This window comes from Manis javanica, chromosome 15 (assembly GCF_040802235.1).
Source record: "Manis javanica isolate MJ-LG chromosome 15, MJ_LKY, whole genome shotgun sequence".
NCBI lineage: Eukaryota > Metazoa > Chordata > Mammalia > Pholidota > Manidae > Manis > Manis javanica.
The window spans coordinates 88,109,727-88,127,656 of record NC_133170.1 but is presented as its reverse complement, the minus strand read 5'-3'; the positions used below and the strand labels follow the sequence as shown (position 1 = coordinate 88,127,656).

At 47.3% G+C, this 17,930-nt stretch overlaps 1 protein-coding gene across 19 annotated transcripts in view; it reads right to left on the bottom strand.

Moving 5' to 3' along the window:
• NINL (ninein like) overlaps positions 1-17,930 on the bottom strand; it is a 167,575-nt gene that overhangs the window by 42,626 nt on the left and 107,019 nt on the right. For 9 of the 19 annotated variants that reach the window (XR_012125651.1, XR_012125652.1, XM_073223024.1 and 6 more), the window contains 2 exons: positions 2,446-2,639; positions 230-317 (listed from right to left, as the gene is read on the bottom strand). Coding sequence is in view for 14 of the 19 variants with exons in the window: in XM_073223024.1 (XP_073079125.1) it covers positions 230-317; positions 2,446-2,628 (271 nt within the window). In the remaining 5 variants the exon portion in view is untranslated. Of the gene's footprint in view, positions 1-229; positions 318-771; positions 866-2,445; positions 2,867-17,930 lie in introns of those variants that run through there. The other 10 variants (XM_073223017.1, XM_073223016.1, XM_073223018.1 and 7 more) reach the window with 4 other exon arrangements.

The following is a 17,930-nucleotide window of genomic DNA, read 5'->3' as shown; positions in this document are numbered from 1 at the left end:
CCCGGAGGAGCCAGCAGCCCTTGGAACTCGTGTCAAGGGAGGGACGGTCTTCCCGCACAAACGAGGTCACGAAAGGAGAGAAACTCAGATACCCAGTCCCAGTCCACATGGCCTGGCAGACACGGTGGGTTAGAATTTAGCTCTCAGCTCTGCTAAATTTTCAAGCGAAATATTATAGTGCAGAAGGCAGCAGACACATAAGGAAACGAACTTAGGAGGAAATCCCTACCGGGCTCCATGGCGCAGCCGTCTCTGTCGGGGGGGCCGGCAAGGACCAGCGCAGCGACGAGCCCTTCCTTGAACTCCTCAAAGCTGACCTGGGGACATCGGAAAGGACGAGTCAGCGCTACTTCCACCGGCTCACATGGACAACGCCTCAGCCTCGTGTTTTGCTCTCAGATGGAAACCCGTATTGGCTGCCTTTTGTCCTGAGAACATTCATTTCAGTTTTTTGAATATTCACTTAGGATTTGTAAAAATAGAAGCGTATAAAGAGGAAAGTAAAAGTGAGCCCATCACCAACATTGATACACGTAAAGAAAATCCACGTTACCACCACCCACCGAGAAACAACACTGTCGCCAGCAGCTCAGAGCACCCACCTTGGTTCCCGTCCTGGCTAGGTCACCCGCCCCCCGACTCTGACTTCCATGCTAGTAACACCCTTGCTTTTTATGCCTTCTTTGCAACGCATCCTCTTTTAAAATCTGATCTGCGTGGATCCCTGTGTCATCTGTTTACATCGCTTAAATAACCAGTGTTGGTTCTCACGGATGTGCCTTTTGCTCCTCTAGGTCCCAAACACAATTCCAGGCGGTATCAAGAGGAGCAAGAACATCGTCAAAAACACATCTGACTCTTCCATCTGTTAAAAAGAAAAAGGCATCAGCACTCTCTGGAGGACTCGTGCCGGGGGATGATCATCAAAAAGCCTCCACGGGGATCCGGGCGATGCTGCGGTCGTGCCTGCGTCCAGCCCACCGTCTCCTGGACTTGTCGTAGGAATGAGGAGGGAGATGTCTAGGCTGGCATGTGCATACAGTGAGACAACGAATTTGACCGGATCTGTACTGTTGGAACTCAACCAGGAGTTGGGAGGGGTGCAAGGTGTAGCGCTCCAAAATCTCATGACTATAGACTATCTACGGTCAAAAGAACATATGGGATGTGAACAGATCCCAGAAATGGGCTGCTTTAATTTGTCTGATGGTTCAAGTACAGTAGGAAAATATCCATCATATCACAGACAAATTTTCACAAATGCCTAGGGTGCCTAAATGGTTTTCTTGGCTTCAGTGGAGATGGATGGTAATTATAGATTTGCTTTGTTTATGTCACCGTATTCCTATTATGTTAATATGTGTGTGCAAATTAATTAGCAGTTTAAAACCTATACATACTTAAGGTACTCTACAAGAAGATATGTCAAAGAAATAATCAATCCTCCCATGTTTCCTTCCATATGCTACATCTGTAGCTTTTCTTCTTTCTTCCTAATTACAACCCCTTAAATAGAATTCGTGCCTCATATCGAATTTACCGAGTATCATAATTCCTCCAGGTGGTAAAGATACCTCGAGACAAGTGCTGGGCATAGAAGCCACAGAGCATAAATCTGCAAAGAAGTAAAAAGCTAACCTTTGCAAACAATATGGCTTCTCTCTCACTTACCAACTTTACATCTCCCCGTATGGCCCTGGAAGATGACTGGTTACCCAGAGACGGGTAAGATTCCTCAAGGGAGGAACAACCTAAGACAGGCACAGTCGCAGGGGGGCCATCAGGTGAGAATTTGGGGATCAACAGAGGTGAGGCTCAGAACCTCACCCCCCCTGCTTTGAGAGAAATCTTCAGCATCCGTGGATGTCTTGCTGCCCTTGTCTAGCCTGGATTCATACTTAGTCCATAGGCACACACCTGATCATCTATATTTGCCCTCTTACAGCACTAAACTATGTTTTCTACCTTTATCTTGCATCTACCTACCACTTCAGCATTTTATTAAAAATAAAAATAATAATAATAATAAAGGGAGAAATGTGGGATCAACATATAAATCAAGTACAAAAATCAAACGAATATTCATATTTGACCTGATGGTTCATAGGTCATAATGCATGATCAAAACCGAAAGTTTCTGTGATGACTGCCCTTGTACTGTTCACCATGTAAGAATTTATTCACTATGTAAGAATTCGTTCACCGTGTAAGAACTTGTTTGTTATGCTTCAGAAGATTGGGGCCTGAAGAGAACAAGGCTTGAGATGGATTAATGACTGTGCATTGAGCACTGACCCCCCTATACAGAATTTTATTGTTGTTAACAACCAGTTGATCAATAAATATGAGAGATGCCCTCTCAAAAAAAAAAAAAAGGCATTTTTGAAATGCCCATGGTTAACTGCAGCGCTCTGTGCCGGTCTTTACGAGAAGTCAAACACCCACCCTGGCAAAGCGGTCATTTCCAAGCAGCGTTTGCACAAGGATGGGCAGCTGCTTTTCCAGGTGAAGCTTCAGGCAGAGCTGGGTCAGCTCCTCCCGGTCCAGAGAGCCAGTCCCCGTGGTGTCACAGCTGCTGTAGACTTCCTTGAGCTGCGAAACATAGCGGCTGCCTTCCTCTTCACCCATCCCACAGCAGGCTGGACATGGCGGGGGAGGAAAGGACAACGGTGCGCTCTTACTGCCACAGCTCACACACCCTTCCCCTGCTTGGACGGCCCAGGAGCAGCGCAGGAGCAGGGCGCTTGGGAAAAGGCAAGCAGGGCCCCCTCGGGTGTACGCGGGGCTGGCAGGAGTGAGCTCTGCCCCTGCAGGACAGGCCAGACACGCTACCAGCCTTGCTCACAAAAACCAGAATTTCTTTGCTCTGTAAAAGATATAGATTATGATAGAATTATCAGAAAGAAAGAGACAGTTATAAAGGGAACAAAAATCATCTGAAATTTCACCACCTACTAAAATCATGATTAATATTGCCAAATATACATTCTAACTTTTCCCTGTACATATACAAATGTTTTCCCCCTTAGAAATATAAGTATTTAGCTACAAATATTAAAATCAGTAACAATTTTACTAAATTTATGTGCTTATAGGGAAAAATAGAAACTCCAATAAAAATATACAGAGGATGTTAATAAATCACAAAAGAAGAAAAATATATGGTTAATGGCCTTCTAAAAATCTTCAAATTAAAACAAAGATACTATTTGTGACTCTCAAATTATCACAAATAAAACCCTCAATGTTACCCATGGCTGTATCAAAAGAAGGGACTCTCACAGAAGATGAACTGACAATTAATGTTTTTGGAGTGCACTCTGTCTATATGTAAAGAAATTTTAAAATATTTTTATTATCTGACCCAGTTATTTTACATACACCAAATTATTTACCCTTACGAAACAGAGCTAAAGAAAAGGTGTAAAAGAAAATGACCTAAACTATCCAACAAAAGACAAACAGCTTTTTTGCTAAATCATAGTGTCTTTATATGGCAGAATATTAAATGGTCTTGGAAATCACATTTCTGAAGAACATTTAATAGCATATTAAGTACAAAGTACAGTTGATAAAATATCAAGGTGGGATAAAAGCTTTAGAATAATAATAGCTAATATATGTTCTGGTCACTTGACATATGATAATTCATTTATGCCCAGAACATGTCTATCAAGAAACTTCTGCAACTTTCTGGGGAGAGATATATTTTTTAAAAAAGAAAAAAAAAATACACCAAAATGGTAAGAGATGATTTTATATATTACACATTTGCATTTCCTATTTTATATTTCTCAAAAAATTATAAAAAGCAAAGTTTTAAAACTAGAAAAATGTTATTAAAACATGAAAACCATTAAGCTCCTAATAGGGTGAACCATATGAAATTGCCAATATTTGACCCTTTTGACCCACAAAGATGACAGTTTCATGCGGTTCACCCTGTTGCACAGACACAGGACTTAGTGTACAATTCTGCAAAGAGGAAATGGAACGAGACAGTTAATTAAGCTCATTAATAATCAAATGATTCATAAACATCAAACAATGAAACAAAATCATTCACTAATAAAGTACGGCACAATAAGTGGCAATTTAATAAAATGTGATTTTAAAATGGTCGATGGGGCTCACCCACCATCACCCACACGGGGCAGAAAGATCCGTTCCCATCAACCCCTAAATGGAAAGATGTGCAGAGACATCATCTTACACAGGAAAACGTCAGGATCAATGACATTAAAAACTGGAGAAGCATGTATCAAGTGACATTTCACTATGATCTTAGCCGATGAAACACCCCACCTGAGCTCTTAATTAAACACCTGCTGATCAGCTGTAAACACTACCGGTGCCCACCCCGAGGAACACACTGGCTCACAGCCTGACTTCACCAGGAGTGGGTGACACGGGGCCCGCTCCGCTGCCTGTATGGGGCTGGCCACCCGCGCCCTGTGCTCATCGAGTCTCCTCACTTCTTGGAGGGTGCACAGGGCGGCGGGAGAGGGCAATAGGGGGTGAGGCTGTCAACTGGGGCCGCAGCCGGCCCTGCTCCAGACAGTTTTGAGAAGGCAACCGTAGAAACACCAGGAGTGAGCATGCACAGAAGAGGCACATACATGGTAAATCGGGAACTAACCTTCCCAGCCCAACATGTCAGTCCTCCCACCGAAGGCAGCTCCCCTGCTGCACCGGGGGCCGCGGCCCTGTTGCAGACAAGCACGAGACCACGACTGCGCACTTTTGATGAGCCAGAAATGACTCACTGCGGGGAGAACATAACACCTCGAAGGACAAGGGCCAGAGCTCAGGCTGGGGAACAGGAGTGAGGGCGCCGAGGAGACCCACTGCGCGCTCCCCACGCCCGCCGCCAGAGGCCGCCACCCCCTCGCTCTCCCTGCGGCCCTAACTGGCCCCAGGGCCTTGGTGAATCACGAACAAACTCACCCTTTTAAATATTTTACCTTGATTGTAACAGTCAAGCAACTGAAAGTATATGAAGTATTGACTGCCTGTGGGACGCGCGCAGGCAAGCTCCTTGGGGGCCTTCTCCAGGGAGGAGGGGCTGGCAGGAGCCATCTCCCGGGCCCTCCCTCAACCCTGCCGACTGGACACCATGGGACCGGCCTCCCACATCCCTTCCCACCATCCCCCGCTACAGGCTCTGCCCAGCACCCCCCACAGACCCACCAGACCCAAACACGCAGCCTGCACGGAGCCCCGTGGGCTGGTGCGATCACAGGAGGCCACCAGCCACTGCTGGCAGCCAGATGGCGAGCCGCTCTAGCCCCTGCCTGCCCACAGCAGCCGTGGCTCAGGTGTGACAGGATGGCACCTGCAGCCTGCACAGGGGACACCTGCAGAGCCTGGACCAGGGGACCAGGGGCTTCTGCGCTTCTGGGACAGCAGGACACCACCATGTAAGGCCGCTTGGTTCAAGACCAAGACACACAGATGACCTGATGCACAGAAACAGAGCACCAGACAAAATGAGGAGACAGTGCAATAAGTTTCAAACAGAAGAACAAGACAACATGCCACAAAAATTGCTAAATGAAATGGAGATAAGCAATCTACCTGGTAAATAATTCAAAGCACTGGTCATAAAGAATGGATGAACTCAGGTAGGAATTCAAAAAAGAGACAGAAAATATACAAAAGAACCAGTCAGACAAAGCTAGAAAAGACTCAGAGTTAATCAGTTAAAGTTCAAAAGGTCAAGTGCAACTTGGCTTTGAGTGTTTGAATATTCCCCAGATAAAAGTATCTGAGCACAGCCCATGTCTTCATTGCGTCAATTAGCTCATTGTAAGATTTACTCTAGCCTGCTGAAAGGTCCTCCTATAAACAGCATAATAATGACAGGGAGATCCTACCTTAAAGCCAAAATTGCATTTGAAAAAAAACCCAGGAAGTTTAAGAAGAAAGATTCTTAACATACTTTTTAGCAAACAAATAGCTCTGCCCACCTTGAAGGAAGGTAGACAGTCTTGATTGATAAGCTAATTCTGCAGAATTACCTAGAGGGCTGATAAGAAACTTAATGTCTCATCAAAGATACTTGAGACCACTTAACAAGCCCACACCCCTAGCCCTTTGTCACACATTCCTGAAAAATCCTTAAAAGGGGGAACCCCAAACCTGTCAGGGTGCTCCTCTCTCTGAGGTTGCCTGTACTTCTTTCTCTCTAAGTAACTTGAAATAAAACCTTTACTCTGCTTCAATTAAATAAATAAATAATAATAGAAGAACCGGTCAGACCTGAAGAATACAGTAACTCAAATGAAAAATACACTAGAGGGCATAAATAGATCAGAGGATACAGAAGAACGGACCAGAAATATGGAACATAGGGTGGTAGAAAGCAACCAAGCTGAGCAACAGAAAGAAAAAGGGATTTAAAAACTGAGAAGATGCTAACAGAGCTCAGCCTAAGCTTCAAAAGAAACGACATCCGCACTGGCATGCAGGGGTATCAGGACGAGAACACAGAAAGGGGCAGAGACCTATTTGAAGAAATAATGGCTGAAAACTTCCCCAACCTGGGAAAAGAAACAAACACCCAGATCCAGAAAGCCCCAAACAAGACAAACCCAAGAGAATTCACACCAAACACATATTAAGTAAAATGGCAAAGAGTTAAGATGAAGAGAATCTTAAAAGCAGCAAGATAAAGGCAGTTAGTTACTTATAAGGGAAACTCCATCGGCTATCTGCTGATTTTTTTAAATTTATTTTTTATTAAAGTATCAATGATATGCAATCTTATGATCATTTCACATAAACAACAGATGGGTTTCAACATTCACCCATATTGTCAAGCCCTTACCCACCCCACTGTGGTCACTCTCTATCAACGTAGAAAGATGTTATAGAGTCCTTAATTGTCTTCTCTGTGTACCAGCTGATTTCTGAGCAGAAACGTTACAGGCCAGAAGGGAGAGGCATGAAATATTTAAAATGCTGAAAGGAAAAAAAATCTACACCCAAGAATATTCTACCCAGCAAGGTTATCATTCAGAATTGGAGAGAGAAAAAGTTTTCCAGATAAACAAATGTTAAAAATTCATCCCCACTAAACCAGACTCACAAGAAATGTTAATGAGACTTCTTTAAACGGAAAAGGAAAGGCCATAAGTGCAAGTAAGAAAATTAAGGAAGGGAAAAAACTTTCACAGGTAAAAACCTACAGTAAACACAGCAGACCAGTCACTTACAAAGCTAGTATTAAGTTCAAAAAGCAAAAGTAGCAAAATCAATTATGTCCACAAAAGTTAGTCAAGGAATACACAAAATATTATGACATCACATACATAAAACATGGTGGGGGAAAAATAAAAAATGTAGTATTTTTATAACATGTCCAAATTTAAGTGATCATCAACCAAACAAAGACTAGTATACATACAGGATGCTGTATATGAACCTCATGGAAACCACAAACCAAAAACTTGTAAGAGAGACCCACAAAAAATAAAGGGAAAAGAATCTAAGTACAACACTAAGGAAAGCCATCAAATCACAAGAGGAGAAAGGAATAGAAAAGAACTACAAAAACAACTAGAAAACAACAAAATGGTAACGAGTACATAGCTATCAAGAATTACGCTAAATGTAAATGGACTAAATACTTCAATCAAAAAACATAGGGTGGCTGAATGGATAAAAAAAACAAGGCCCAACCACATCCTCCTACAAGAGACTCATTTCAGACCTAAAGACACATCCTGAAAGGGAAGGGATGGAAAAAGATACCCCATGACAAGGGAAGTGAGCAAGAACCGGAGCAGCAATACTTACATCAGACAAAACAGCCTTCAAAATGAAGACTGTAAAAGGACACAAAACAGGGCATTACAAAATGATAAAAGGGATCAATCCAGCAAGAGTATATAACGATTGTTAAGTATCTGTGTACCCAACACAGGGGCACTTAAAAATATTAAGAAAATACTAACAGACATAAAGGGAAAAATTGATACTAATATGATAATAGTAAGGGACTTTAACACTCACTTACATCAATGTATAGATCAGACAGAATGGACAGATTTCCAGACAGAAAATCAATAAGAAAATAGACTCACTGAAAGACACATCAGGCCAGATGTACTTCACAGATATATACAAAACATTCCATCCCAAATCAGCAGAATACACATTCTTCTCAAGTGCACATGGAACATTCTCTAGCAGAGATGGTATGTTAGGCCATAAAACAAGTATCAATAAATTTAAGAAAACTGAAGTTGTATTAAGCATCTGTTCAGAGCACAACAGTATGTAACTAGAAATCAATTAAAAGAAAAAATTTGGAAAAAAAAACACAAGCACCCACAGGCTAAATGACTTGCCACTAAACAATCAATGTGTCAATGAACAAATCTAAGATGAAATAAAAAAATACATAGGGATAAACAAAAACAGAAACATAATGGTCCAAATTCTGTGTGATGCAGCAAAAGCAGTTCTAAGAGGGAAGTTCATAGTGATACATGCCTCCTTCAAATAAACAATCTCACCTTACAACTGAAGTAACTAGAAAAAGAACAAAGTTCAAAATTAGTAGGAGGAACATAGTTAAACATCAGAGCAGAAATAAATTAAAGAGAGACTAAGAATATAATAGAAAAAAATCAGTGAAACCAAGAATTGATCTTTGAAGAGATAAATTAAATTGGCAATCCTTAGCCAGACTCATCAAGAAAAAAAGACTCAAATAAACAAAATAAAATTTGAAAGAGAAGTTACAACCAACACCACAGAAACTGAGAGAAGTATAAAGAGAATTATATGAAAAAGTATATGCAACAAGTTGGGCATCCTAGGAGAAATGGATAAATTCCTAGAAACATACTGAAGGGCCCCCACCCGTAAGATGGCAAACTTCCGGCTTCTCTTCCAGGTCCTCGGTTCCCGCCAGCGCCACCTGAAGCCCAATCACCTCTCTCCCCCCTCCCACTCCCAGCACCTGGCCAACAGCCACCAGCCCCGTAAAAGTGACACCTCAATCAGCTCATGCCCCTTCCTATATAACCCAGCACCTTTCCCTAATAAAGCGGAATTCTCCGGTGAATTGCTGCTGTGTGTCACTCCTTTCCTTTCATTGGTGCCGAAACCCGGGAGACGGGACACTCCAACTGGGCCCCGTCTTCCCCCCGACACCAGCAGCAGCTTGCCCTCGTCCTCTTTTTCTGGCGCTGGCTCATCACACTCACCACTCCTCTCTGGCCTTTGGGTAAGTTTTCCCCCCAGAGTGGGCCGCTCTTCCCCGAGCTATCGCAGTGCCATTGACTGTGATCATCCGGCAAAGCCCTGACGCTCGGGGATGAGGAGGGAACTCTCCCCACCTCAGGCCTTCACGGCTGCTGCAGACCCTCAGGCCCCCCTCCAACAGCCATAAATGAGGTGACTCCTTTGCGGATGAGAACGCTCCTTTTTTCCCCCCTCCTCCTTCAGTCCCATCCACCGAAATCCGTTCCATCTGCCGATATTCCTAGCACTAGGTACCTCGTGACTGCGGCACTCTGCCTTCTTAGGGAAGCCTGGGTGACAACCCACACTTCCTAAGAAATTCCGACTCGTATACGAGTTTCCGCAGACCACCAAGGATCATCGGGGACGCCCTTTGTCTCCTTGCGGTCTGCTCCCAGTCCGAGGATCTCCATTCGTCTTCCCCTGTTTGTCTCCTTCTCTGTCCTTTAGCCATGGGAGCCTCCTTATCCCTCCCTGAAAGTTCACCTCTTGAATGCCTGCTCAAGCATCTGGCTACCCTCTCCCTGACGCCTGATATAAAACCAAAACTTCTCCGTAAATACTGCTCCCAAGATTGGCCGACATGCCCCCTAGACAATCACAACCAATGGCCCGCGGGGGGAACTCTTGATCCTAACATCACTCGCGATCTCTTTAACTACTGCCAGCGCCTGAAAAAATGGAAGGAGATTCCCTATATCAAAGCTTTTCACCTCCTACCTCAAAATCCCAGCCTCTGCACCACCTGCTCCCCACCCCAAGTTCTCCTAGCCTGCAAGCCGTCCCCCTCCCCACACTCCCAGTCCCTCTTCAATTACCTTTGACCCGGTGGACGAGCCTCCGCCATACAGGCTTCCCCCTTCGGCCCCTCCCCCTCCTACAACCCCTCCGCCCTCTTCCGCCATCGCCGCTGCCTCCACCTCCTCCCCCGCAGAAGCCTCCCATCCTCTCCCTTCCCCCTCCTCTCCTACAACAGCCCCTCCCCCTTCCTCCACCACCATCTCCTCCCCCACCTCACCCCCTCCTCCTCCGTACCCCTCACCTCCCCCCCTCCTGCAGATCGAGCCTGAGCCTTTCAGCCCCCTTCTAAATAAGTCCCAGGAGCCTCCTCCATCTTTGCCCCCTCAGACCCGGTCCCGAGGGCCTCCCAAAATTATCGCGTCTTTGTCCCCATCACCTGTTTCCCCCCCACAGACTGAGCCAGAACCCTTCAGTCCCCCTCAGACTCAGTCCCGAGGGCCTCCCAAAATTATCACCCCTCTCCGGGAGGTAACAGGATCCGAAGGCATCATGCGCGTTCATGTCCCTTTCTCCTTAGGAGATTGAGCCCAACTTGAGAAACGCCATGGCTCCTTTTCCACTGATCCCATGACATACATCAGGGAGTTTCAATGGACCCTCCAGTCTTACACCCTCACGCATCATGACATTTTCATGCTCCTGGCCAATACCCTCCTCCCTGAAGAGCGTAGACGAGTTTGGGACTTCGCCCAAACGCACGCTACCGAAACCCACAGGACTGACCCCACCTACGCCCCTGGCCCCACCGCTGTCCCCGAACAAAGGACCCACACTGGGATTATAACACCGCCGTGGGTCTCCGCTCTCGAGATATTTTCACCTCCTGCCTAAATGCAGGTCTGAAAAAGGCAGCTCATAAAGTAGTCAATTTTCAAAAGCTCCAAGACATAATTCAAAGGAGAATGAGGGAGGAAACTCCCTCCGAGTCCTTAGACAGACTCACTCAAGCCCTATTACAGTATACCAGCCGGACCCAGAAACGCCTGACGGAAGACATGTCCTTATGACATACTTCCTAGCTCAAAGCTACCCCGACATTAAAGCTAAACTCAAAAAGTTAGACCAGGGCCCCGCTACCCCACAGACTGAGATCCTAACAGTGGCCTTTAAAGTCTTCCATAACCGGGAAGAAGAGAAAGAACGCTGTAAACAAAAGGCTGATTAGGCCAACTTCCAAATGTTGGCCCAGCTGATAAAACCACAACCTGGGTGCCCCTCTGCAAACAAGCCCCCCCCAGGAGCTTGTTTCAAGTGAGGAAAAGAAGGACATTGGTCAAGGGCGTGCCCCTCCCCCAGATCTCCTACCACCCCATGCCCCAGATGCCACAGAAAGGGCCACTGGGAGTCTGATTGCCCAGCCACCCAAAGGGGAGGCAGGACGAACAACCCCCATCCTAAGCCCACGGTAGTGGGGCTGGCAGAAGAAGACTGACGGGGCCCGGGGGCTTCTCGCCCAACCATTTCCATCACCAAACAGGAGCCCAGGGTTACTTTAACAGTAGACGGTCGCCCCATCTCCTTCCTCCTAGACACAGGAGCCACCTTCTCAGTCTTGCAAGAATACCGGGGCCCTACCACGCCTGCCATTACTCCTATAGTCAGGGTAGGAGGTAAACAGATTTTCCCATTAAACCCCCACCTTATATGCACAATCCAAGACAATCCCATACCTTTCTCCCACTCCTTCCTGGTTATGCCCCAGTGTCCCATCCCTTTACTAGGACAGGACATCCTTTCCCTCCTCCACATTTCCATAACTACATCCACTCCCACAGTCCCCAGTACTCCCTTTCTGATGGCCCTCATAGCCGACGACCACCCTCTACCCAATGAAACTTCCGGTTCCGCCCTCATACACCCTGTAAATCCCAAAGTTTGGGACATTACAAGCCCCTCCATGGCTCTATGTCCTCCTGCCTCTATCAAATTATGTGACCCCTCTCAGTATATCTGTCAGGCCCAATACCCCCTAACCACTTCAGCCCTCATAAGCCTCCAACCCATCATTCAAGATCTCTTTAACAAAAACTACCTCAGACCCACTCACTCCCCATTTAATACCCCCATATTAGCTGTAAAAACCAACGGATCTTTCCGCCTTGTCCAAGACCTTCACCTCATCAACACAGCCGTTGTCCCTATCCATCCCTTAGTTCCAAATCCATACAACCTTTTATCACAGATTCCTGCCTTGGCCCCCCACTTCTCAGTCCTAGATCTCAAGGACGCATTTTTTTCTATCCCTCTGGACCCCTCCTCCCAAGATTTTTTCGCCTTCACCTGGACGGACCCATGCATGAGACATTCTGAACAACTCACTTGGACAGTTTTGCCACAAGGCTTCCGAGATAGTCCCCATATTTTTGGACAGGTCCTAGCTCAGGACCTCAAACAGTTTCATCATGATCACTCCGAGTCCACCTTATTACAATACGTGGACGATCTTCTGCTCTGCAGTCCCTCGTGGGAACAGTCTCAACTTGACACTGCCTCTCTACTTAACCTTCTAGCTTCCAGAGGTTACCGGGTATCCCCCATGAAAGCTCAAATCTCTTCCCCTTCTGTCACTTACCTCAGATTCCTTCTGTCTCAACAAACAAAGTCCATTACCTTAGACAGAAAATGACTCCTCTCTGACCTGACCATTCCCAAAACCAAGACAGAAATCCTTTCCTTTCTAGGCCTGGCTAGGTATTTTAGAGCGTGGATCCCTAACTTCTGCCTGTTGGCAAGACCCCTATACGACCTCAGCAAGGGCCCCCCTGAAGAACCATTATCCTCCTCACCCTGACACGCCTTCATTAAGCTCCGTCAAGCCCTTGTGGAAGCCCCAGCTCTCCATCTCCCCGATTTGTTGAAGCCCTTCTCATTATACATTCATGAGAGGTCCAGTCAAGCTCTAGGAGTCCTAGGCCAATATTATGGCCCATCCTTTGCCCCAGTAGCTTATCTCTCCAAGCAATTAGACCCCACAGTTCAGGGATGGGCCCCCTGCATACGGGCATTAGCCGCTGGACAGCTCTTGCAGAAAGAAGCTCAAAAACTAACATTCGGGGCGCCCCTTACCATTCTGTCCCCACATCACCTAAAAGATCTCTAAACCTACAAAAGTTTACAGACTCCCACTCCCTCCAGACTCCTGACCTTACTATCCTCTTTCCTCCAAAATCCAGACATTTCTTTCCTCCCCTGCCAGCCCCTGAATCCGGCCACTGTTCTTCCTCTGCCCTACTCTCCTCATACTCCCTCGCATGATTGCCTGGAAGCCCTTCACAGCTTCCTTCCGTGCCACTCCACGACCTCCGAAGGAGCCCTCTCACACTCCGACCTCATCTGGTTTACTGATGGGTCCTCCTTTAAACATGAGGGCACCCACTGCGCAGGATACACAGTAGTCTCCCTCGAAGATGTCATTGAGGCACAAGCCCTACCCCCCGGTACGACCAATCAACAGGCCGAACTCATTGCAGCCACCAGAGCTTGCACTCTGGCCCGGGACACGTCTCTCACACTGTACACTGACTCCAAGTACGTATTCCACATTCTCTTGTCTCACGTGGCAGTATGGAAAGAACGAGGCCTCCTCACCACAAAAGGAAATTCCATCACTAATTCAGCCTTAATTACTAAACTTCTAGGCCTCACAACTCCCACACCGACTAGGCATAGTCCACTGCAAATCACATCAAAAGGATGACTCCCCCATTGCAAGAGGTAACAACAAGGCCGACAGAGTAGCCCGGTCAGTTGCCCTATCAGAAGACACACCAGACAACAATCCATCTGCCCTTGCAGTTTTAGCCTTATCGCAAGACACCCTCTGTTTCCAGGACAAGGAGTCTCTCTTCCGCTTCTTACATGATCTGTTCCATCCCAGCCCCCAATCCTTGATCCATTTTTTACAATCCTTTTTTTCTCTCTCTCCTGAAGACAAAACACTACTTAACCAAATCACCTGCAGGTGCACCATCTGCCAACGCACTAACCCTAATGCCCCCTCAAGGCCCGACCCTTCCCGGCTCATCAAGCAAGGGGCAATGTCCCCGCTGCAGATTGGCAAATAGACTTCACTAACATGCCCCCTGTACGGCGTACCAGATACCTACTCGTGTTAGTAGATACATTTTCAGGATGGGTTGAAGCTTTCCCCACCACTAACAAACGAGCGTCCACAGTTGCCTCTATCCTCCTCACCCAGATCTTTCCTAGGTTCGGGATGCCCACTTCCCTCCAATCAGTTAACGGCTCTGAGTTCACTGCACAAATTATCCAGAACCTCTCCAAGTCGCTCTCGCTCCCCTGGCATTTACATTGTCCTTATCGACCACAGGCTTCGGGAAAAGTAGAAAGAACCAATAGGAATCTAAAGGGCATCCTGACCAAACTATCTCTAGAACTACACCTTGACTGGGCTCGCTTACTTCCCTTAGCTCTACTCCGCATTCGGGCCCTCCCAAAGAAAGCTTCCTTCTTGTCGTGCTTTGAGATCATGTATGGCCGCCCGATTCTACCCCCGGGGCTCCCTTCCCACAAAGGACCAATTCCTCCCAATATGGCCCTTCCGCTACTCTCTCTCCTCTGCACTGAATTGTGGAAATATCAGGATTAGATCCTTTCTGATCCATCTGCCTCCCAAAATCCTCCTGTCTTACAGCCCGGCCAACTAGTGTTTTATAAGCCGCCAGAGGATCAGCCCCCTCTCACCCCAAAATGGGAAGGTCCACACCCAGTTATTCTCTGCACCCCCTAGGCTGCCAAGCTCTCACTGCCTGATAACTCTGTCACCCCTTGGATTCATATCTCCAGGTTGAAACCAAATACCCAGGACCCACCTTCTCTGGACACCCAAGACCCATCAGTCACAATCCAGAGTCCTTTGGATACAGCCCAAGACGCTCTCTACTCTGCCACGCCTCATCCCTCTGATCCCTTGAAGCTCCGCATCTCCCGTGCACCCCCTTTGCCATCCATACCCAAATCATGACTTTTTCCTCCTTTACTGCTCTCTCGCTTTTTTCCTCATTCCTGTTGTCTTCCCCACCACCCCAGCCTCCTTTGTGTGGCAATTCAAAGTCAGACAGACTTACACACAGCATCAAACAAGTTACTGCCCTCATTGCCACACCAGACTGCCCTCTGAAAGGCTGCTCTGGGCCTTTATACCTCCACTTTCCTCCCTCCACCGAAGTATTCATTACAGCTACCCTTTATTCTCCCTACCTCTGCTTCCTCTATGACCAAAGACAAGCCTATTGCAGGCGATGGCCAGACACCTACAGGGGATGTCCCTACTGGTCTTGACCCATTCACTACAAGGTGGCACCTGCGTCTTCCTCCGGGAAGAGTGCTGCTATTACATCAACGAATCCGGCATTGTAGAAACTGACATCACCAAACTCACCGACCTTGCCTCCAGCCTGCACTCTGCTTCCAATTCCAACCCATTCTCTTCAATACTAACAAACCCCCCTCCTCACCTGGCTCTGGCCCATTGCAGGCCCCATAATAATCATTCTTCTCGCCTGTCTCTTCTTACCCTGTATAATAAAGTTCATCAAATCCCAAGTCGGAAAAATCTCTAATCAAGCTTTCAACCAGCTTTTACTCAGGAACTACCAGCTTCTGGCCACAGAAGATCCCTCACCGTCACGTGACCTCCTTACCACACTCTGAGATGGACCCCTCTCTCCGCTGGAAACTGTTCCTGGAAACAATGGCCACAGACGCCTGGCTCCTGACACCCATATCCTCTTGGCACCATTGGAATCAACAGGTCCCCGACCTAGGGTTACAGGGAACCTTCATTGATTTCCAACCTCAAGAAGTCCACATCTACTCGTCCTTACTGTGGGGAGTCCTATCAACCCTTCCCTCCCAATCCTCAAGCCCTCACTCCCTTCTCCGTCCCCGTTCAGCAGGAAGCAGTCAGAGAGAAAGCAACGTTCATAACCCCATAGAGGAGAAAGGGGGGAATGAAGGGCCCCCACCCGTAAGATGGCGAACTTCCGGCTTCTCCTCCGGGTCCTTGGTTCCTGATGGCGCCACCTGAAGACCAATCATCCCTCTAACCCCTCCCAATCCCAGCACCTAGCCAATAGCCACCAGCCCCATAGAAGTGACACCACAATCACCCCATGCCCCTTCCTATATAACCCAGCACCTTTCCCTAATAAAGCGGATTTCTCCAGTGAATTGCTGTTGTGTGTCGCTCCTTCCTTTCAGGAGTGACGGTTATCGCAACTCCCCATGCACAGATCAGATGAGCCGCGCTGTTCAGCAGCACCGAGCTCCTTGCGTTCTGAGGAACAGGGATGACCCAGTCGACTGGGCAGCCAAGCGGGAGGCGACCTCACGTGCTTGGGCCAAAGTCTGCAGACATCTGCCCCGCACCCTGAGCGCTGCGTGCCCCAAGCACAGACACAAACCCCAGCCCTGAGGTGGAGACGACATGGGACCCTCTCCACTGACTGCTGGGAAGAGGGAGATTCGGCCAAATGCCTTACAACAGAGGCAAAGCGCGCCAGGCTCTCCCTGCAGAGCGGAGTCTCCATCCAAACCACAGTCCCCATGGTGACGGCTCAGTACGCCAACGGAAGCAGGGCTGTGGCAGTGCCCCGTCCCTCACACTCCCCTGTGCGCCCCATCAATCCAACGGGGGACCAGGGTGTTAGGCTGGAGGAAGGAAAAACAAGGACATGCAAACAGAACAGAGAGATGCCATAAGAGGAGAACAGACCAGACCCCGAGGTCCGTGCCTTATACGGAAAGGGGGCAGCTCTCCCTGAATTCCATCCTCCTGATGTGCCAACTAAGCCCCGGATGTCAGCCTCCTCCCTCTTGGAAGGAAAAAGTTTCTAGTTGTCTATCATGTCACCTTTAGCCAATCATACCTCTCCACGCCCCCTAGGATAGCCGGCCCACTCCTCCCCTCCTAGCCCCTTATAAGCCCCCACCTCCCTGACCAGGTGTGACTCCCCTGGCCTGTAGAACCCAGACTGTGGAACATCACCCGGGAGTTGCACTCAAATAAACTACCTGGCCCTTTGTGGCCTCTTGTCATCCGCTTACTGCAGCTAGAATTTATCTTACATCTAGTACATCAGAAATCCCTTCGTGAGTGTCTCCTCTTCCGAGATGATCGGTTACAATTACAAATTCTTAAAAACGATACATGCACTGCCCAGAGAAGTGTTGAAATAAGTAATTCGAATGTGAAATTCTGGCCCATTAATAATACCTAAGAGGACAAAAGGCCTTAAATGATACTATCTGAAGAATAGCCCTCCTAAACACTGAAGTTAAATTAATGTGCCAAGCAGTTATACAAAATAGAATGGCACAAGACATCTTAACAGCAGCACAAGGAGGGACTTGTGACATAATCAAAGTTAAGTGTTGTGTGTACATTCCAAATTATCCACAAAATGTCTCTGATTCACTCCAGGACCTCCAAAGGCAAATCCAAGCTACGTTGAGCTCAGAAATCCCACGGACTGTGACCATGGGAACCTGGCTTTCTACCGCTCTTTGGTGGAAATCCACTTTATTCACCAAGCTCATCATCATTCTCATACTCATATTTCGTCCCTATATACTTAATCTAATAACATGATTTATTCTATTTCACCCAGAAGACATGAAAGTACAAATAGTGATGGAAACAGAATCCAGGATGGAAATTACCATCTTCGGAGGCCCTCCCGACCAACCGACCACTGATGAAGACCTAGCTGCACCCTTTATGTGTTCCCTCTCAGCATGAAGCAGCCAGAGTGGTCATGCACCCTTTCCCTAGCAGCAACTAGGGTCTCAATCTGTAGGGGGGGAATAAGACAGGGAGCATGGGTGTAGTCAGAATAGGCTGAGGGCCTCCG